Source organism: Bos javanicus, chromosome 7 (genome assembly GCF_032452875.1).
Source record: "Bos javanicus breed banteng chromosome 7, ARS-OSU_banteng_1.0, whole genome shotgun sequence".
Lineage (NCBI taxonomy): Eukaryota > Metazoa > Chordata > Mammalia > Artiodactyla > Bovidae > Bos > Bos javanicus.
The window spans coordinates 16,500,693-16,522,885 of NC_083874.1; the positions used below are offsets into that span (position 1 = coordinate 16,500,693).

Genomic DNA, 22,193 nt, shown 5'->3' on the forward strand with positions numbered 1-22,193 from the left:
TGCCTAGTATAATATGTCATCTGAGCTCATGAGTCATTATTATCAGCGATGGTAAACCCACAGGAGAACCAGTGGTTAGCACTGCAGCCTGACTTTGTGCCAAAACTCCCGGGTCTGAAGTTGGCAGAACCTACCTGCACCCTGGGATGATGCCCCAAGATGCAGCGTTGGTCTTCACCCATCTCACCTACACCCTTCCTCCTCGGAACCCGGGGCAGAAGCTCGTGCTTCCCAAAGCTGCTGCCGTCCTGGTCCCCTCCTCATAAGCCCCGCCTGGCCCTGCCAAAAACAGCCTCTACTGCCAGAACTTGCCAAGGGACGTACTTAACCCAAAATAACTTTATTGTTGTCTCTGCTTCTGATATGAAAGTATCCTCAGAACCTTAGCCCAGTCCCCGTGGGGATGATGAACATGGCTGCACATCAGTGACTGGGCTGGGGCCCCGCGGGCTCTTCTGCTGGAAGGAACGAGCCCTAGGCCCACCCCAACCACCCATTCCCATGTCCTCCCGACCCCCTGGGGCCAGCCCCCCCTGCAGTGCAGAAGTTTCAGCCTGAGATTGACCAGATACAGTGAAACCCAGGGCCCTCCTGGACCCTGGCTGTAGAAGTGGAGGGGGCACGCAGCTGCGGCTGCCAGCTGTCTCCAGGAAACAGTGTCGGGGTCCCTCGGGTAGAGGCTGGGCTCGCTTGAGGTCAGAGGATAGCACTTCACTCTTCCTGAGTTTTGGGGTTCCACCTGGTCGGCCATTGCTGCAGGGGATTGAACCCTCCCACCTTCCAAATCTCCCACCTCTGGAGCGGAGGACCACATGGGGACCCTGGGGCCCACCAAGTCCAGGGCTTGTCACTAGGGTCTCCCGGGGCGGGGGTGGGTCATAGCAAACAGAGTGACATCAGTTTCCCCAAAACCCCGTGGAAGGAGGCAGGGGTGGGGCAGTGCCCAGGTGGTGAGTCTGAAAATCAGGCTGCAGGGGGTGCCTGGGGCCAGGTGGGAGGTGTGGGAACCCCTGGATTATAGCAGCTGCAACTGCACCTTCAGCCGCAAGGCTTGGCCCCCCGGCCGCCCCTCTGGCTGGGTGCCCCAGGGCTCGCCCACACTCACAACCTCCAGCTGGTATGTGCCAGGCCCTGGCTTCCGGTGCCCCAGCTGCAGGGAGCTGAGACCATGAAGGTGATGCATGCGGAAGAAGCCTCTTTCGTTGCCGCGGGCAATGACGTAGCGGACGCGGCCCCCCAGGCTCTCCAGCGCTGGCCTCAGCTCTAAGATATGCTGGGCCTGGCCCAGACAGGAGAGGTTCAGTCCCAAGGTCAGCGGAGCCTCCGTGTCAAGGCTGGCCAGGCTCGCCTGGGGAGAAAGACCAGGTGGATAACGGCAGGGGCTGGGAGAAATCAGAATGCAGGGGTATGGGGGGAGGCAAGGGGCCAAGAGGAGATTTTCAGCCAATCTCTAAAGTGGAGTAAAAAACGGACCACTCAATGCCCTTGACTTCTGTCTAGCCCTCCACCCACAAGGCCAATGGTCAGCTTGGGCTGTAGACAGAGGGTGAAGGTGGAGGCTGGTTCCCAGGTGGAAAGCAAAGAGGGGGAGGCAGGCTGACTTCAGACCCCTTGTTTCGACCGAGGGACCTTACTTGGATCCCTGCCAGTCTGGATAGAAGAAATAGAGGATTCCCCGTCAGATACCCAGACCAAAGAATTGATGCTTTCCAACTGTGGTGCTGGAAAAGACTCTTGAGAGTCCCTTGAACTGCAAGGCGATCAAACCAGTCAATCCTAAGGGAAATCAACCCATGAATACTCATTGGAAGAACTGATGCTGAAGCTGAAGCTCCAATACTTTGGCCACCTGATGTGAAGAGCCAACTCATTGGAAAAGACTGATGTTTTGGAACATCTGATGTTTCCAACTCATTGGAAAAGACTCTGTCTGGGGTGGCTAGAGTTATGACCATGGGCATTGCAGCAAGAGCCAGCCCCAGACACACAGTGACAGAGACACAGAGGAGCCAGACAGAGGCGCTGCCCAGCATCACTCCAGTTCCGGAGGCCCGCTGCACTTCCTGCATCTGGGCTCTCTGAGAGCCCCGCTGTGTACAGATGACAAAACCCTCTTTATCTAAGCTCCTCTGAATGCTTCCTGGCCCTGGCAGCCAGACAGGACCCCTGAATAAGCCAGCAAACCTCAATGGCAGGCTGACCCTGGATGGGTAATGTGTCCAATCCCACAGGAGGTTATCTGTGTTTTCATCTCCTTTGCTCTGGGCAGAGCTGTTTGTTCTGCCTAATTTACATGCTGATGGGGGTATTTTGCTGTTGCCTGAAAGTGAAAGCTATTCCTGTCCATGCCCCCCTCCCCGCGCCTTTCAATTCCAGAGATTTAGCCCTTCAACAGGAGTGCTGCTAGACATGCACTCTTAGTGACACCTGCTGGCAGTCCGTGGGTATTGCAGGCAAAACCACAAGACCCAGCCTGCTTCTGCCTAGATCTGCTTGGGTCCATGCTAGAAGCCCTGACAACCACTCCAGTCACTCTTAGTTCCAAAGGCTGGTGAAACAGTAGCAAACCTGAGACACTGGGCCTTATCCCTATGAAGCTTACAAAAATAATGGCAACAAATGCCTTTGTTGCCTGTCACCTCCTGGCTGGGACAGCCCTCTCTCAGAGTCCCTCTGGGTTTAAGCACCAATAACCCTCAAAACAACCAGCTTAACCCCTTCTTCCCTCCGCCTCGTTCAGACCCTCTGCTTCTGCACCTCTTTCCAGTACCCATGATGCTCCTGGAACTATGCCCAGGCCTCCTGGGCATATACCCACATGGTTTTTCCCAGAAAGGGGAAAACAACAACTAGAAAGAAAAGCAAAGGAAGTGCTTGGAGCAGCACATGTATCCAGCAGCAAATGCTTAGCTTTCAGATGCCTTAGAGGGGATGGTGGCAAGACTGGCCAGAAGTGGCCTCAGAGACTGTTCAGCTGAAGGACAAGAAAGCTGAATCTGTGACAAAAACATCCTCCCTACAAAAGGCCCTGGTGGGGTCAGGGCCATGGCTGGAGTGGCCCCAGGGGACAGAGGGGCTAAACTGCAGAACTGCTCTGCTGTTCTTGAGAGTGTAGTGGGGAGGGGGGAGAGACCCTTGCAATTTCCAGAGACAAGAAGGGTTCAGGAGGCCTGGGCATAGTTCCAGGAGCATCATGGGTACTGGAAAGAGGTGCAGAGGCAGAGGGTCTGAACGAGGGGGAGGGAAGAAGGGGTTAAGCTGGCTATTATGAGGGTTACTGGTGCTTAAACCCAGAGGGACTCTGAGAGAGGGCTGTCCCTGCCAGGAGGTGACAGGTGACAAGTCCCAGGGCATAGGCAGGTTTGGGGGCTCAAGACATTTCTCCTGCATCCAAGTACCATGGAAAGGATCCCTGGGAGGCATCACACCCAGGGTCTGTGTGTGTGGGGGTCTGACTTGTCAGTGGGAGCAAGTTGGGGTGTTTGGGGGGCCTGTGTTCCCCAGAGAGCTCCCAAGGGGAATCCTCAGGCTGAGAAAGTACAGTAAGATGCAGGCAGGCACCATGACACAGGGGACAGCTGTGACCTGGAGTCTGTGCTCCTCATCTCTGCCCATCCCCTGGCTGCTCCCCATGCCCAGTGCACCCCCCGTGGCACCTGGTGGTCCCTACGAGCGCTGCGCCGTGGCCGGTCATGAGAAGGCTGGCCGTTGATCTTGCATTCGTAGCAGGCTTCAGGTGACAGTGGCTCCCCCTCATCTGGGGCATCCTGGGATCCGGGGCTGAAGCCCAGGCCAGAGACACAGTGCCTTGGCCAGGACAGAGGGCAGGTGAATCAGACTGGTGGGACATCCCCAGCCACCCAACCCCCTACACTCCATTTGGAGTCACACTGCCCATGGGGACGAGGATGAGTGTGCCAGTGTGTCTTTGCATGCACCTACATGTGTGTGTGCACCCTTATGTGGGTGTGGGTGTGAACCTGCGTGCACGCAGAGGTGTGGATATACACCCGAGTGTACCTGTGTGTGTGTGTGTGAGCCTGCGTGCACCCTGTCAACATGGGCTTGCACACATGTGCACACTGGGATACAGGAATGCACAAGGGTACCCAGGCATGTTGGCATAGGTGTGAGCCCTGTGCACACTCGAGTATATTAGCACTGAGCACATGAAGGTGTACAGGACAATGACACACTACAGTGGGGTGTGAGCTTGTGTATGCACATCCACAGGTGTTGTTGGGCCTCTGCACCATTTCTCAGCGTACATGTATATACATGCCTGCATGTGGGCCCGTGAGTGTGTGTGCACTCCCGGGGTATGGGGGGCTCTGGGTTCACTCCATTCAAGCCCCTCACCCTTGCCCAGCCCGGAAGTAGCCTCGAGGGCAGCCGCACAGGAAGCCACCGGGGGTATTGGCACAGCTGTAGCTGCAGGGGCCGCTCCGAGCCGCACACTCATCCACGTCCTGGCAGCCCCTAACGGCCTGGTCAAAGTCAAAGCCCGAGGGGCAGACACAGCGGAAGCCGCCCAGCGTGTTGTGGCAGGAGGCACTGCCACAGGCCGAGGGTGACAGGACACACTCGTTCTCATCTGTGGATGGGGAGGGGGAGAGAGGGTGGGAGGTGCGGGGCGGGGGGCCACCTTCGTATCTCCTGAGCCCTCCACCTGCATTGCTCCCGTCCCCATGAAGCAACTCCAGCTCCTTCTTCAAGCCCAAGACCAATGTCGAAACCTCCATAGGGGGCTTCCCTGGTGGGTCAGTGATAAAGAATTTGCCTGCCAATGTAGGGGATACAGGTTCGATCTCGGATCCAGGAAGATCCCATATATGGCTGAGCAACTCAACCCGTGTGCCACAACTACTGAGCCTATGTGCTCTAGAGCCCCAGAACTGCAACTACTGAGCCCATGTGTTGCAACTACTGAAGCCTGCAGGCCTTAGAGCCCATCCTCTGCAGCAAGAGAAGCCACTGCAATGAGAACCCACTCACTGAAACTAGAGAAAAGCCTGCACAGCAATGAAGACCCATCATAGCCATAAATAAATAAATAAATAAAGCTATTAAAAAAAAAAAAAAAAGCCTCCATCAAGCTTCCTGTGAGTCCTTGGACTAGGTCTATCGGCCCCTGTACTTCACCTCCCCACCCCGGATCCCGTGATTCTCCTTTGAAGCATTTCTCAAAACTTCCCAGGAATCCTAGGGACTTCCTGGTAGACTGGTGGCTAAGACTCTTTGCTTCCACTACAGGGGCATGGGTTTGATCTCTGGTTGGGGAACTAAGATCCCAAATGCTGGGCAGTGTGGCCAGAAAAAGAGAAAAAAAAAAAAAAAACCAAAACCAAAAAACTTCCCAGGAATTCCTAAATGGTGGGATGTTCTTAGAACAAGATTTTCCCCCTTGGCATTACTGTGGTTTGAGGCCATTTCATTCTCTGTGTTGGGTGGCTGTCCACCCACTAAATGCCAGGAGCACCCAGCACCCAGTTGTGATCATCAAAAGTATCTCCATGACACTTCGAAATGGCACCTGGTTGAGAACCACTGACATAATTGATCCCTGTCTCCCCCTCAAGACTGGACAATGAGTGGGCAGCAATGGAGTCTGATCTCAGCTCACTTCTGCATCCATAGGGCCTGAATAAGGCAGGTCCCGGGCATACCATTGCCAAAGGAATGAATGAGTAAGTATGCAGAGCAGGAGACAGGCTGAGAAACGGGGACTGGCCAACGAGGCAATTACCTGTGGGCTCCCAGGGGACAACAAACACGTGAGACAGGGCAAAAGATGGAGAATTTAGCTTAGGACCCACCAGGAGGGGCAGGAGGAGGAGCCAGAGAGAAGGCAGTGCTGGAGGTAGTGGCAGGACAGAGAAAGCTGAGTCACAGTGGGTGGAGAGTCTGGGAGGGGCAGACAGTGATACCCAGAGCAGAGGAGGTGGAAGGCAAAGGCCAAGGAAAGGTGATGGAGAGGTCGCAGGAGAGTGGTCCCCACGTGGGTAGAATGTAAAGGCTAGACTGCAGGGGAGAAGGAAGAGGAGAGCTGAGGATGACGCTGTTATTGGGAGCAGCAAAGAACAGTGTGCAGTGAGGAAGGCTGGAGGGAAGGCAGAAGACTAGTCCCTCAAACTCAGGGCATCTTGCAACAGGTACGACAAAAGATGTAGCATACACACACCCATTTCCATTGCCACATCCATGGCAGACATTACTAATCAATCCAAGCACACTTTCTCAGTGATCATAGGCACACCTCAAACTCTCCGCTGAGCTCTCCATACTATCACTCCCTGAGAAATGACTACCACTCTGCCACCCTGGCTCTGCAGACCCCTGACTCCCTAGCTTCTCCAGCAGCAGGGAACTCAACTAACTTCTAAACCAGCCCATCAGACCTTTAGGTAGTCTTGCTTATCACAGCATCCTGCCCTGGGAGTGGTTCCCAGTCACCAAGTTTGGACAGATTCTGGTTGGGGGTCAGCTTCCTCCCAGGCCCCCCACTCACCTACACACTGGCTCCACTGGGAATGTGGGGTGAAGCCCTGGGGGCAGCTGCAGCGATAGCCCCCCAGCTCGTTCTGACAGCCATGCTTGCAGCGATGAGGCCCATTGCATTCATCCACGTCTGTGAGATTGAGAAAGAGGACAAGAGGCTGGCCAGGCAGCCCCCAGGGGCACCCCCGAGGGCCTAGACCTCATCCAAGCCCAGTTCTACCTTTGCAGCCATGACCGGAGCTGTCCAGGGTGAAGCCTTGATAGCACTCACAGCTGAAGCTGCCTGGGGCATTGTGGCAGCGCCCACGGGTACCACATGGGCCAGGCTGGGCCAAGCACTCGTCATTGTCTGCAGAGGACAGAGAAGAGGGTGGTAAGGGCACCATGCTGCCGGGCCTACCACCTGATCAACTGTTCCAGACATACCTTAACCTCTCTGAGGCCTGAGTTTCCCCCACTGTGAAAGGAGATCCAGAACAGTGCCCACTTCACAGAAACGTCACTAACATTTGAGATCACACACAAATAGGACTTCGTTTGACTCTCTACCACCTCAACGCTGTGTGACTCAGGGCAATTGACTTACCCTCTCCGTGCCTCAGCTTTACCAGCTGTAGTGTAGAGATGATAATATCTACCTCATTGTGTTTATAAGAATTAAATTAATCTAATCACATTAAGCACTGGGACAGTGCTCAACATAAAATTAACAAAGACCCTTTTCCTTCTCTGGGAAAATGACCTGGGGTAACCACTGCACCCTGTCCTCGTGGAAAGCTGAAAATTGTGGCATATCAGCCAGAGTCATGGACTGAATGTGTGTGGGTCCCCACCCACCTCACCACCACCACCAAATCCCCATGTTGAAACCCTAACCCCCAGAGTGATGGTATTAGAAGGCGAGACATTTGGGTGGTGATTAGGGTTAGATAAGGTCATGAGGGTGGGGCCCTCATGATGGGATTGGTGCCCTTGTAAGAGACATCAGAGAGATTACTCCTGTTCTCCCTCCCCCATGTGAGGAAGGCAGCTGTCTGCAAGCCAGGAAGAGCCTCACCACAAGCGGATCTTAATCTCAGATTTCCAGCCTCCAGAGCCGGCAATAAATGTCTGTTTTTTAAGCCACCCGGTCTATGATACTTTCTAATGGCAGCCTGAGCCAAGACAACCTAGTTACCAGGCAACATTGGCATGGTGGTCATGACCCACAGTGGTAAATTGCACTGGGACTAGGATCATGCAGAATGAACCACACATTTCTTAAAAAAGTGAAGTGAAGTTGCTCAGTCATGTCCAACTCTTTGCGACCCTATAGACTGTAGCATACCAGGGTCCTCTGTCCATGGGATTTTCCAGGTAATAGTACTGGAGTGGATTGCCATTTCCTTCTCCAGGGGATCTTCCCAACCCAGGGCTCGAACCCAGGTCTCCCGCATCGTAGACGCTTTACCGTCTGAGCCACCAGGGAAGTGCAATCCTAATTTGAGCTTCCTTGAGTTTGGCGATTCTTTTATCATTTAATTTTTTTTTTTAATTAAAAAAAATTATTTTTTTGGCCATACCATGTGGCATGCGGAATCTTAAATCCCTCAATCAGGGATTGAACCCACACCTCCTGTGGTGGAAGCACAGAGTCTGAAGCACTGGATTGCCAGGAAAGTCCTTACTTTTTAATTTTTTAAAATTTACCTTATTCAAATGAAGTTAATTTACAATGTTGTGTTAGCTTCTTGTATATAGCAAAGTGACTCAGTTATATATATATATATATTTTTTCACATTCTTTTCCATTATGGCTTATTATAGGATACCCTATGCTATAGAATAGGACCTTGATGTTTATCTATTCTCTGTACTAAATTTGCATTTGCTAATCCCAAACTCCCCATCAATCTCTCCCCCACCCCATCCTCCTTGGGTACCACGGATCTGTTCTCTATGTTTGAGAGCCTGTTTCTATGTTGTAGATAGGTTCACTTGTGCCTTATCTTAGTTTCTGCGTGTTAAGTGATGTGATATGGTATATGCCTTTCTCTGTCTGACTTCACTTAGCATGACAGTCTCTAGGTCCATTTATGTTGCTGCAAATGGCATTATTTCACTCTTTTTCATGGCTGTGTAGTATTCCACTACGTATACATATACATATATATACACACACACGTAGCACATCTTCTTCATTGAGTATGAAGATTCTCGACACCAGGCACATCCCTGTGGGAACCTAGAAGCTGTCTTGGGTACAGGAGGAATTGGGTATTCTAAGCCTTTGTGTGCACACGTGTACAGCTGCACACACACAGTTGCCACGTTAAGCGTGCTCACCTCAGGAAGGAGGGAAAGTGACTGAACAACAACAACAGAAAAAGGGGAATGCCTGTCATTTCGTGGCTGGAAATGCTCACTCCTTTACCAGATATGCACATGGCTCACCTCCTTCAAACCTTTGCTCAAATTTCCTCTTTCAGTGAGGCTTGTCATTAATTCTGTTTTAAAATTGTAGGCCTCCTAGTGATTCCTCTTCTGGGTGTATTTATCCAAAGAAAATGAAAACACTAATTCGAAAAGATATCCACAGCCCCATGATCATTGCAGCATTATTCAGAATAGCCAAGAGCTGAAACAACCTAAGTGTCCAAAGACAGATGAAAAAAGAAAAATGTGTTACATGTGTACAATGGACTATTAGTCAGCTATAAAAAAGGAGATCCTGCTGTTCATGATAACATGGTTGGTTGGACCTTGTGAGTATTTTGCTAAGATGAAATCAGTTGGACAGAGAAAGACAAATGCCATATGATCCCACTTATATATGGAATCTAAAAACAAAATAAGAAAGCCAAGCTCACAGATACAGAGAATAAACTCATGGTTGTTAGAGAAGGGTTTTGGGGGGGTGAGTGAAAGGCGTTAAGGGGATCATAGGTACAAATCTCCAGTTAAAAATAAATGAATCATGGGATGTAATGTACAGCATGGTGACTGTGGTTAGTAACACTACAATGAATGAAATAGTGCCGTTTGCAGCAACATGGATGGATCTAGAGATTGTTGTACTAAGTGAAGTAAGTCAGACTGAGAACCACAAATATCATATGATATCACTTACACACGGAATCTAAAAAGATGACGTAAATGAACTCATTTATAAAACAGAAACAGACTCACAGACACAGTAAAAAAATTTATGGTTGCCAAAGGGGAAAAGGAGAGGGGGAGGGATGAATTAGTAGGAGTTTGGGATTAATATACACACCCTGCTGCTGCTGCTGCTAAGTCGCTTCAGTTGTGTCTGACTTTGTGCGACCCCAAAGACGGCAGCCCACCAGGCTCCCCTGTCCCTGGGGTTCTCCAGGCAAGAACACTGGAGTGGGTTGCCATTTCCTCCTCCAATGCATGAAAGTGAAAAGTGAAAGTGAAGTTGCTCAGTCGTGTCCGACTCTTAGCGACCCCATGGACTGCAGCCCACCAGGCTCCTCCGTCCATGGAATTCTCCAGGCAAGAGTACTGGAGTGGGGTGCCATTGCCTTCTCCGAATATACACACCCTACTATATATAAAATAGATAACCAACAAGGACCTACTAAATATTCACAAAGAACTCTACTAAATATTCTGTAATAACCTATATGGGAAAAGAATATGAAAAAGAATAGATAAGTATATATGTACACATGTGGTGTACATGTGGTGGCTCAGTGGTAAGGAAGCCACCTGCCAAGGCAGGAGATGCAGGTTCAACCCCTGGGTTGGGACAGAAACAGCAGAAGGAAATGGCAACCTACCCTAGTACTCTTGCCTGGGAAATTCCATGGACAGAGGAGCTTGGTGGGCTATAATCCATGGGGTCACAAACGAGTCGGGCACAACTTAGCGACTTAATCACCCTGTGTATAACTGAATCATGTCCTATACCCTTGGGGTCTAGAACAGGATGAAGCAAACTGCTTCTGTAAAGGACCAGGTAGGAAATATCATTTACCCTATTGCAACTACTAGGTTCTGCTGTTGTAGCAAAAGCAGCCACAGACATGTAAATGAATGGGCATGGCTGTGTGCCAATAAAACGTTATTGACAAAAGCAAGCAGGGGGCTGGGCTTGACCTGGGGGCTGGAGTCTGCTGATTTCTGGTCTAGAGCACTGCCTAGTACACAGGTGTTCAGTATCTGTTAGCTGAGTTCATGGGAGCCCAAACAAAGCCACCTGTGACTGGGCTCAGCCCTTGGGGGAGATCTGGTTCTCCCAGGTCACAAGACACTAAGAAGTGATTGGTGTGGACTGTATAAGCCCCTTGGCTTTTAGGAGCAGCCTGGAGAAGCCCTAAAAGACAGACTCAGCACACCAGAGGTGAGGGTAGGTGTCCTGGGCCAAGGTCAGAGAGACTCCTGAGGGTGGCCTCCTAGGTTCCTAGGGCAAGGAAGAAGACTGAGGTCCAAGACACCACTAGGATGTAAACAGCGACAGAACAAGCACTTTGATCACCCCTGTGTCCCTGACATCTGGCCCACACTGTGCCTTTGCTTCTTATCTGGTGAAAGCTGGGGTCACGCTGCCAGGGAGGGCTGAGGGGACTCACCAAAGCAGGCCTGGTGGCGCTGGGTGAAGCCAGGGGGACAGCGGCAGGTGAAGGCACCGATGGTGTTGACGCAGAAGAACTGGCAGTTGTGCTGCCTGGAGGAGCACTCATCCAGGTCTGTGACACAGAAGGTCCCGGAGGGCTCAGGGTAGGGCCTGCCGGGGCTGGGGGCTTCCCAGGGGAGATGCCCTGGAGACAGAAGCTCACCCCATGCAACGGGAGGGGGAGCCCCTGAGGAGGACAGGGACAGAGCCCCATGGGCCGTGGGTGTGGGAAGAGGGATGTCACCTCGGCAGATCCTGCCATTCTCCTCCAGCAGGTAGCCACGGGGGCAGGCACACAGGAAGCTGCCCTCAGTGTTTTTGCAGAGGAAGGGACATGGCGTGGGGGCCTGGCTGCACTCATCCACATCTAGACGGGACACAGCACTCAGGAGGGTCAGACAGACATTCCTGGGGGCTCAGGGGTGGGGTTCTCCACCCAGGCCCAGTTGAGGCCTCTTTCCCAGACCCTAGACAACCAGAATCTGTGGGCTTAACCAAGGAACCAGCATTTTTTTCTGCAAAAAGCGAGAGAGTAAATATATTTGGCTTTGTGGTCTTAATTCCAACTACTCAACTCTTTGTAGCAGGAAAAACAGCCACTGTATGAGAAGACAAACAGGCATGGCCGTGTGACAATAAAACTTTATTAACAAAACAAGCAGAGGGCCGGATTCAGCCTTTGGGCAGGAGTTTGCTGACCCTGATTTAGATGAACCCCTGCTACACAATGTAATTGAAAATCTTAGGATGCACCAAATAACAGGAGAAAAGCGGCCCAAATAGAGTCGGTGGAGGAAAGAAACAAAGCTGCTTTGCTTTCTGGACTTGGTTTTCTCATGGAAGTGTGTGCCAGGTGCTGTAAGGAGAGGCTCAGAGAAAGGGGCGGGGGGCTCACCTAGGCAGGCTGTGGCAGTCGTGTCAGGCGCGTACCCAGCCTGGCAGTGGCAACGGAAGGAGCCAAGGCTATTGATGCATTCACCATGAGGGCACAGGTGAGGGAGCACACGGCACTCATCCACATCTGAGGACAAGCAGGGCTTGGCTGGGGCTACCCACCTTGGTCACTGGGACACGCCACCTCCCTCGGGTCCACCAGCACTCCCCTGGGAGGTAAGGCCAGCCCTTGCTTCCCCGTTCTGCACCCCAGAGCTGGAGACCTAGCCCCTGTGATCCCCACACTCAGGCTTATGAAGCTCCTCCTACTGGACGCTGAGAGCCCTCCGGGTGGAGGACACATAGCCTCACCAGCAACACCTCATCAGGACACCCCAGACACATACATGGAAGCAAAGATGGACATGCCAGTCACCTGCTTAGATGCTTCTACAGAATCACAAGGGCACACACTCATGGGTTTCTCTGGGTCAGACACGCACACTCGCTCACACATGTGCCCATCCTCATAGATGCTTATCAGAATCCTGAACCAGCTCACTCCTTCTCATCCACTTTCTGGTGTGAACTCCCCACCCAGCCTCACCCTCAACAGCATACACACACACACATGCTAACAAGCTTGCACACATAACACACACCAGCTCACATGCTCAACTAGCTTGCACTCATAGGAGAGGCACACCAGCTCACACACTCTCACACACTAAGGAGCCCCCACACACCCAGAACAAAGGACACACACACACATACACACACACTTTGGTTCACACACCTGCTCACCCATCCACCCAAGTTCATGCACACACACTCACAGAGCGACGAAGGGGCTGTGGTTCACACTGGTCCACCCACCCGCCAGCACAGAGATGCATACACACTGGTTCACACACACGAACACTGGCCGCGGCACAGGCACACGACAGAGAACAGTACCCACCTCGGCCGTCGGCAGTGTAGCCCGAGCCGTGGGGGCACAACTTCCGGTGGGCAGACGTGCCAGGTAGCGGACAGAGCTCGCAGCTGGGGCCCCAGCCGCGGCCGCCCCCGCAGCAGCACTCGGCCCTGGTGACCGCCTCGCCCCTGCTGGACTGAGCCTGGCACGTGGCCTGCAGCACCTCAGAGAAGCAGGGCCCCTGCCGGATGTCTGGGGAGAACAGGTGGAGATGACGGGCGGGAGGAACAAGCCTTCCATCCAGGCTCCCCTTCCCCAAGGGCATCGGCGGTGCTGAGAATCTACATATAGGTTCCAGCATCTCCAACACGACTGCGCATGTCCACTGCGTGGCGGCTTCTAAACTGTGGTCGCCCAGCACTGTGGTTTTTTTCCCCTGCTTTGGGTGCATTACGCAGCATGGAAGATCTTAGTTCCCCAACCAGGGATCAAACCCTAGGTCCTTGCAGTGGAAGCGTGGAGTCTTAACCAGGGGACCACCAGGGGAGTCTGCCCGCCCCCTTCTCGCCCTGGCCTAGCTCTGTGAAACGCCCTCTGGCGGCTGGGGCTGGACTGTGGCAGAACCTAGAGACCCCAAATCCGAGGCGTAGCCCCTGGGCTGCAGATGTGGGCGGCTTTCTGAGGTCAAACGGCAGCATCCCTCTGGCCGCAGGGAGAACGGATGGTCAAGGGGTAGCGTGGAGGCAAAAGGTTGTGGCCTCCAGGACAGACAGTGGGGCCAGAGCAGAGAGGTGATGTCCACGGGGGTGGGGAGAAGGTCATCATATTACTTGGGGAGGCTGGCTTGGGGGTCCGGGTGGGAAGCAGGGCATCACTGAGATGGGGTTCAGGGAGCAGGTACTGAACTTGTTCTGGGGTGAGCTGCATCTGGGGGTCATGGAGGCTGGGGTGGTACGGGAGGCAGCTGGATACACCCCCTTGGCCTGAAGCTGAGGGGTGGAGACTGTGCTCCAGGAGCAGAGTGTGTAGAGAGAAGGCGACAAGGACACTGGGGACCAGGACAGATAAGTCGCCCGGACACCTGGTACTACTGGGTCGCGGTCTAGGTTTAGCCCCACGAAGTGGTGAACTTGGGGAGGGCCTCTTCCTGGGTGTAATGATAGGGTAGTGGGGACATGCCCTCATCTTTCGGGGGGGTGACCAAAGGGACGAAGGGAAGCTGGGGGCGTGCGATGAACACATGTGTCTGGATTGGCTGGGTAACCCCCTCGGTGCCCCCGACCCTGTCCCCGCCTCAGGGAACTCCCGGGTGGTGGTGCCACACTGGGACTTTGTCACACTCACCCTGGCACTTGGTGAGGCTGGGGCTGGGCTGGTAGCCCTCATCACAGTCACAGTGGAAGCTGCCCACGGTGTTGATGCAGTGGCCATTGGCACAGGGGCTGGGCTGGGCACGGCATTCATCATCATCTGAGGCAGGAGGGATAAGGCAGGCCGGCAGGGAGGCAGGGAGGCCAGAGTCCTCTGAGCTGGCCTCCACCTCCAGGGTCCATGTCTGCCCTCCACCTCCAGGATCCATGTCTACCTCCTCGCGTGCCCTCTGGCTTTGAACTCTCTTGTCTGTGGTGGGATAGGGTGGGGAAGCCCTCTGTACCTGTGCAGCCCTCCCCGGAGCCTGGCTGGGGCCTCATGCCTGGGGGGCAGATGCAGGCGAAAGTGCCAATGAGATTCTTGCACAGCATTCCCCGGGCGTGGCAGTCTTGCTCACCGTCTGCACACTCGTCCACATCTGTGGGTGACCATGGGTCGATGGTGCTCGTGGCTCAGCTCCAGGCTGTGAAAATCTGGACTCTCCCACCCTCCAATGGCCTCCCAGAGAGGTACCTGAAGCACTGCCCACTGTCCATTCCTCCCCCACCTATCCCAGACTTCCTGGGAAGTCAAGTGGGAGGGGATGGTCAGGACTGCCCCAAACACCTGCATCCCCTGCCCACATCAGGGTCTCTGAATCTGTATGACCTTCACCATGGTCCCTGGAACATTGACCCTGAAACAGCCCTTGAGGGACCAAGTCCCAGGCCAGGGTTTCTACCCTCTACACTATGGACATTTGGGACTCGAAAATTCTTTGTGGTGGGAGGCTCTTCTGTCCAGTGTAGGATACTGAACAGCAACCTTGGCCACCCGATGCCTGTAGCAACCCCCACCTCTATTCAACTGTGACAATAAAAAGTATCTCCAGACATTTCCACGTGTCCCCAGGGGGGAAGGGAACAGTCACTGTCCCCACTGTGCCAGCCCATTCAGGGCATGTCCAGTCACCACCAGAGAGGCCTCCGGAGCCACAGTCCTGTTCTGTTAGACTGAGGAGATGCTCCCCTTTCATAAAAATACAGAACCACCCCTCACAAAAGAGCACCCATTGCACCTCACTTGTCTCAGCTCTCCCGTCACTTTATCACTTAGTACTCATTCCCACTCTTGGAGGCACAGCTCTTATTTCTTCATTTTCTCTCGGGACTGAGGTATGGCGAGCCCCAGCGCCCTGTCTATCCGCCACCTGCCTGTGCGGGTCCTACCTCGGCACATGGCCCCATCCTCTCGTAACGCATAGCCGACTGGACAGGTGCACACGTAGGAGCCCTCGGTGTTGTGGCAGCGGAAGGCACAGAGCAGGGGGTTCAGGGAGCACTCATCAATGTCTGGAAAGGCCAGTGGAGGTGCCGGGTGGGTGGGGTCTGCCTGCAGGACCTCCTCTCCCTTTCTCAGGTGAGCCCCCATTAGCCTCCGTTTCACAGCCCCAGGTCTGGGCAGGCCAAGCCTTACCCTCGCAGGTCATCATGGGACCAGGTTCAAAGCCATCTGCACAGGCACATTCGAAGCCTCCTATGACATTGGTGCAGGTGCCTCCCCCACAGGGGTGCCCGATGGAGCACTCATCTGTGTCTGCAGTGAGGAGGTAAGGGGGTGGTCAGGGCCTTCAGGGAGCCCCCACCCTTGACATGATCCTGTCTGCCTCCTGCTGAGTGTCTACAGACTGGACAGGGCTAGATTTGCCGCATCAGGGCTGGACTTGGGGCAGAGGCATTCGGTAAGTGAATATGTGAATGAGGGACTTCCTGGTGGCCCGGTGGCTAAGACTCTGCGCTCCCACTGCAGGACACCCGGGTTCCATGCCTGGTCAGGGAACTAGATCCCACATGCCGCAACTGAGTTCACATGCAACAAAGAGTTCACACACCATAACTAAGATCCTGCATGCCGCAACTAAGACCTGATGCAGCCAATTAAATAAATATTAAAAAAGAAATAGTAAAAGCTTTAAAAATAGGTGAATGTAAGCTAGTGAATGAATGAGCAAGAGAGTATGTAAATGAATCAATGAATAAGTGTGAGAATGTGTGAATAAGTGAATAGGTGAAAGAGTAAATAAATGAATAACTCTGCAAATGCATGAATGAATGAGTGAATGAGCGAGTAAACATTGGTGAGATGGACAGGTGGGTGTGCAGAGTGATAGCAGCTGAGAGGCGGGATGCTCCCTTGGGTGGCATGTGCCCTCCCCAGCTCCTTCCTTTCCTGGGAAGCAAGCTGGGGTGGGCTAGTCCCTCACCCACGCAGCTGACACCCGTGAAGTCCAGGCTGTAACCAAAGGGACACTCGCAGCGGAATGAGCCATCGGTGTTGACGCAAAGGCCATTAGTGCAGACGCCAGGGGTCTCCGCACACTCGTTTACATCTGCAAGCAGCAGGGGTTGCAGGCCTCTGTCACACCCTGGCCACAATCAGGGTCTCTTCCTTCCCTTCAAGGAGGTGGGCGGGGGGCGGTGTCCAGGGCCACCCATGGGTCAAGGAGGGAACCTGAGACTGGGGAATCAGGACAGAGCTCAGACAGGGCTGGGAAGGAATGCAGGAGGCTGCTGTGGCCTCGGGGGCTCTCAGCACTTGGGTGAGAAGCTCACCTTCCCTGGAGTCATCTGGGCCTGGGACTGCCCCGTGGCCAAAGGGACACAGCTCCTGAAAGGCGACTGGACACCAAGAGGGGAAGGGAGGTGAGGGTCTGTGGCCAGGTGCAGTCCCCAGCATCCCCTGTGTGTGGGGAAGGCTGGAGAAGAATTGAAGGAGAGCAGACAGGGGAGGGGCAGGGGGCAGGCAGGAAGGACCAGGGAGACTGGGCAGGGGGGCCCTCACCACTGCCTTCCTGGGGACACAGCTCGCAGGGGTCGTTCCAGCCCTCGCCGGGCCTCTGGCTACAACAGCACCGGGCCTTGGTGGTGTTGAAAGCTTTGGGTACTGAGCACTTTCCGGCCTCGAAATGGGTAAAGCAGAAACTCTGCCGTGTGTCTGTGGGGGTGATTCCCCAGTGAAACTGCTAGAAGGGCCAGCCACCCCCAGTTCTTGTGAATGGGGTGGTCCTGACCCTACCAGCAGCCAATCAGAACAGTTCAGGATTACTCCGTGGTGATTGGTTCAGGGACGAACATGTGACCCACCCTGGGCCAATGAGGGTCGGTCCTGGGGCTTTTGCTGAGAATCTGAGAATCCTTTCCAGCAACACCGCACATTCACAGAATCTGAGAATCCTTTCCAGTAACACCCCACATTCACAGCTGTGGGAGTCATCCCAAGTTAGCAGAATGGTCAAACCTAGCCATGTAATTCTTGGATCAGAATCCCCTTCTTGGAGAGGCAAAGCAACTCATTCCAAAGAACCAGAGGACCCCAGACTTCAGACCCCAAATTCTCATTACTGACGCCCATTCCCTAGCCTGAGCCTTCACTGACGTGATTCGGCTTTACAGACTGAGGAGTTTGGCTCACCACTGGTTCCCAGAATGACAAATACTGGTCGAGTTGCCCTAACCTGGGAGAGAAGAGACCAGCTCAACCCAGGTGAAGCTAGCCCACATTGGACAAGCCTCCTGGAGACCCACACAAGAAACTGCAAGTCCCCTTTATGGGTGATGTAGCTTTTCCCCCACCCCACCTCCCACCTCTTCCCTCAGCCTGAGTGCTCCCTGGCTCCAGACTCACCAAAGCAACGGTGCCCGTTGTCAGACAGGACAAAGTCAGGCGGGCAGAGGCAATCGAAGCTTCCGGCACTGTTGGTACAGGTGCCAAAAAGGCACAGGTTGGGCTCTTCGGAGCACTCGTCGATGTCTGGAGGGGCAGGGACATGAAGTGAGGGGGGATGCATCAGGCCTTCCATGGGTGGGGCAGCGTCAGCTGCTGGGAGGGGCAGAAGGAGTGGGGGCCCATCCCGGGAGGATCCAGGGACTGTTGCGGGGTGGGGTCCCCAGGGCTCAGGATAAGCCAGAGCTCCAGGTAGGCAGTGTGTGTGTGTGTCTCTCTCCTAGAAGGTGTCTCCAAGGTAGAGGTCATGGTCAGGAAAAGTTCATCATTAGAGACTAAATTTGTACAGAGCTAACCAAGACTGGTCCCCTGAAGAAGGGAATGGTAACCTACTGCAGTATTCTTGCCTAGGAAATCCCATGGACAGGGGAATAACTGTAGTTCATGGGTTCGAAAAGAGTCAGACATGCCTGAGTGACTAAACCACCACCAACCAAGACTGGGTAACATTAGCCTACGGTGGATGGAGTTAGCTCACATTATACTAGACTAGTCCATCTGCTAAGGCCAGACTGGCCCAGGTTATCCCAGGTTGCACAAGCCTAATCCAAGTGAATGAATGGTGGTCAGGCCAGACTGCTCCAGATTAGCATGGAATATACAAGTCACCCAGGTGTGGAATAATGCCGGAGCTCAGGTCAGACCAGTCCTCGACCATCACTCATCGAGTGATGAATTCCACGTTTGGGCCAGTGAGACCCACACCCATGCCCATTTCATGGGATTCATGAGGAAGCCTGAGGGCCCCAGAGAGACCTGAGCTGAGAGAGCATCTTAATAACAGTAAAAGTGTATGGAGCTGCATTGAGCACTGTGCTAAGAGCATCTTGTGTGTGTATGTGATTCGGTTTTATTTTTTAATTTTTGGCTGCATCACAGGCATGTGGGATCCTAGCTCCCTGACCAGGGTTTGAACCCACGTCCCCTGAGTTGGAAGCGAGGACTCTATGCCACTGAACTACCAAGCTCAGTTCAGTTCAGTTCAGTTCAGTCACTCAGTTGTGTCTGACTCTTTAAGGTAGTCCCCTAAGTGCATCTTTTCACTCACCACCAGTCCAGCTGGCATTCCCATTTTACACATGGAGGAACAGAGGCCCAGGGGTGCCCTCCCCTCCCGGCCCCAGAGCTGGGAGGTGAGGCCAGGTACTCACCGACACAATGGTCGCTCTGCACCTGGAAGCCTGGGGGACAAATGCAGCGGAAGGAGCCCTCGAGGTTCTGGCAAGTGCCTGGCAGGCAGGTTCCCGGAAGGCTGAGACACTCGTTGGTGTCTGTGGAGAGGAGGAGGAGGGGTCCCAGCACTAGCTGGGGGGCAGGGACTCGCCTGGGGCTGAGACCAGCAGCTATGGTCACAGCATAATGGCTGAGGGCCCCCAGACAAGCCTTCCTGGATCCAGAGGAAGGGCTGAGCCTTGGGAAAACAAAGACATCTGGAGAAGAATATTCTGGGTCCTGGTGGGGGTTATAAATGGAGCCAGGTGTTTTCCAGGGAAAGGGGGAGTGAAGTTCCTAATCTCAAGCCACTTGCAGACCCCTTTCATGCTTTCCTTGTCATCCACGCAGCTCCTCTATTATTTCATGCATCATAAAACTTGGATTTTTAAGACAGTCATTCTCTAAACCACAAACCTGGTGAAAATATGGGTGTGGTGTGCTGGTTCTGTCTCTTTTTATACCTTAAAATAAATGTATGGTTATGAAATGGAGTCATGCAGTCTCAAAAGTACCAACTGCAGGTCAGCTTGGAGCAGGGGCTGGCTGAGATGGCTTCAGCACCATGGTGAAGGAATGGCAACCCACTCCAGTATTCTTGCCTGGAGAATTCCATGGACAGAGGAGCCTAGCAGGCTACTGTCTATGGGGCCGCAAAGAGTCAGACATGACTGAGTGGCTAACACACACACACACCATAGTGAGACTCACCTATGCAGTTCTTCCCATCACTTGTGAGCTCAAAGCCATCCTTGCAGAGGCAGTGGAAGGAGCCAGCCGTGTTGAGGCACTGGCCAAATCGGCACACCTGCCCCACCATGGTGGTGCACTCATCCATGTCTGCAGAGGGAAGATGGGCCAGCAGGGTTACCCACAGAGCCTAAGGCTCTGAGCCTCCCTTCCACTTCTATTCAAAAATTGACTTCACGGCTGTGACTTCAATTTACTGAGCACTTGGATGCCAGTTGTATATTAACTCTCCAACTATCCTATGAAGCAGACACCAGTATTTTCTAATATGAGCACTGTAATGCTATGAATTTGCCTATAGGTCCTACCTTAGCTGCATCCCACAAATTTTATGTTGTATTTTATTTTCATTTAATTCAAAATGTTTTCTAATTTTCCTTATGATTTCTTCTTTTATCTGTGGGTTCTTTAGGAGTACATTGCTTAATTTCCAAATATTTAGGGATTTTCTGGAGATCTTTTTGTGACTGACTACTACAATAGTTTAATTCCATTACATCTGAGACCCTACCTTGTGTAACCTCAATTAAAAAAAAAAACTGTTTTATGGCCCAGAATATGATCTTTCCTGGTGAATGTTCATGTACACCTAAGAATAGTGTATATTCTGGAATGCTCCATAAATATCATTTGGGTCTAGGTGGTTCATAGTACTGTTGAGGTGTTTTATATTCTTTCTTACTGATCTACTTTTCCCTCTATTACTGAGGGAGGAGAGAGTTGAGGTCTCTAACCATAACTGTGAGTTTGTCTATTTCATTTTTAGTTCTGTCAATTTTTACTTCTTACCTTTTGAAACTCATTATTAGCTGCATAAGCATTTATGATTGTTATGTCTTCTAAGAGAACTGACTCCTTATAATACATACACTGACTCTATTTCTGGTAATATTCTTTGTCCAGAAGTCAATCTGATCTGATATTAAGATAGGTAGGTACTGCTGCTGCTGCTAAGTCGCTTCAGTCATGTCCGATTCTGTGCAACCCCATAGACGGCAGCCCACCAGGCTCGCCCGTCCCTGGGATCCTCCAGGCAAGAATACTGGAGTGGGTTGCCATTGCCTTCTCCAAATATTCTTTGTCCAGAAGTCAATTTGATCTGATATTAAGATAGGTAGGTACTACTATTCTATAAATCTCCTTTTCACAGAGGAGGAAAGTAAAGCACAGACAGGTTAAGTGACTTGCCTAGGGTCACATAGCTGGCAGATGGCAAAGCTGGGATTTGAACTCATACCACTTGAACTTGTAATCTACACTTTGAACCACCGTACTAAATTACCAGCGTCTTGCTTTCACTGTTCACCTTCCTCTCTGTATCGGCCATCTCCTTATCAACCTGAGTGTAAGCTCTAGGAAGGGACCCCTGGCACCTAACAACTGTAGGGGTTTGGAGAACTTTGTGGTTAACTAGTTTTTAATCTCCTGAGGTTGTTTTACTGAAGGTGTCCCCAGGTCGAGATCCTTCATTTCAGAGAGGTGGTGCCTCTCAAGCCAAGGATCAGCTTTTCAGTGGGGGTGCACTGAGGCTGGGCAGCTCACCCACACAATCTCCGTTGTGTGTTGCCACAAAGCCGGGGAAGCAGAGGCAGTTGTAGGAGCCAACAATGTTCTTGCAGGTCCCATTTCCACACGGCTGCCGGTCACACTCGTCGACATCTGCCAGAGCAAAGGCCCCGACCCCTGGCCAGCTCACCCAGGGCAACAGGCAGCTTGGGGACTGAGGGCCTGACTGGACCCAGCCCCCTTCTCCAGTACCCAGCCCTGCCCACATGGATGGGAAATATATCCTTGGTACTATTTACTACCCCCATTTTACAGATGAGAAAACTGAGGTGCAGGGAGGTGAGTAAGTTATTCACCCCAGGTGTCAGGGGCCAGGACTCAAACTTGTGAGTCAATGAACCAGGATGGGCGGAAGCACCAGCCCCACCCCAGGGGAGGTATAGACCCATGGCCTCCTCATGGCCATTGAGGCGGGAGCAGGTGGGCGCTCTCACCCATGCACAGGGTCTGGTCTGCTGAGGCCCGGAAGCCACGGTGACACAGACACATGTAGCTGTCCACTGTGTCCATGCAGTCGCCATGGCTACAGGCATTCGGGATCTCTCGACACTCGTTCCGTCCTGAGGGAGGGCAGGCAGCACAGTGTCCCCAGGGCTCCCACCCACAGCATGTCCTGAGCCGTCA

The 22,193-nt window shown here is 52.9% G+C and overlaps 1 protein-coding gene across 1 annotated transcript in view; it reads right to left on the reverse strand.

Moving 5' to 3' along the window:
- Positions 1–324: 324 nt before the first annotated feature.
- Positions 325–22,193, reverse strand: part of FBN3 (fibrillin 3) — a 69,830-nt gene continuing 47,961 nt past the window's right edge. Inside the window, exons 44-64 of the mRNA XM_061422362.1 lie at positions 22,004–22,129; positions 21,546–21,662; positions 19,965–20,093; positions 19,193–19,312; positions 17,943–18,068; positions 17,100–17,252; positions 16,871–16,936; positions 16,522–16,647; positions 15,735–15,854; positions 15,488–15,610; positions 14,563–14,697; positions 14,253–14,378; positions 12,954–13,160; positions 12,015–12,140; positions 11,364–11,486; positions 11,076–11,192; positions 6,719–6,847; positions 6,509–6,628; positions 4,360–4,594; positions 3,657–3,807; positions 325–1,348 (exon numbers count right to left, since the gene is read on the reverse strand). Coding sequence (XP_061278346.1) covers positions 1,016–1,348; positions 3,657–3,807; positions 4,360–4,594; positions 6,509–6,628; positions 6,719–6,847; positions 11,076–11,192; positions 11,364–11,486; positions 12,015–12,140; positions 12,954–13,160; positions 14,253–14,378; positions 14,563–14,697; positions 15,488–15,610; positions 15,735–15,854; positions 16,522–16,647; positions 16,871–16,936; positions 17,100–17,252; positions 17,943–18,068; positions 19,193–19,312; positions 19,965–20,093; positions 21,546–21,662; positions 22,004–22,129 — 3,008 coding nt within the window. The 3' untranslated portion in view covers positions 325–1,015. The remainder of the gene's footprint in view (positions 1,349–3,656; positions 3,808–4,359; positions 4,595–6,508; positions 6,629–6,718; positions 6,848–11,075; positions 11,193–11,363; positions 11,487–12,014; positions 12,141–12,953; positions 13,161–14,252; positions 14,379–14,562; positions 14,698–15,487; positions 15,611–15,734; positions 15,855–16,521; positions 16,648–16,870; positions 16,937–17,099; positions 17,253–17,942; positions 18,069–19,192; positions 19,313–19,964; positions 20,094–21,545; positions 21,663–22,003; positions 22,130–22,193) is intronic.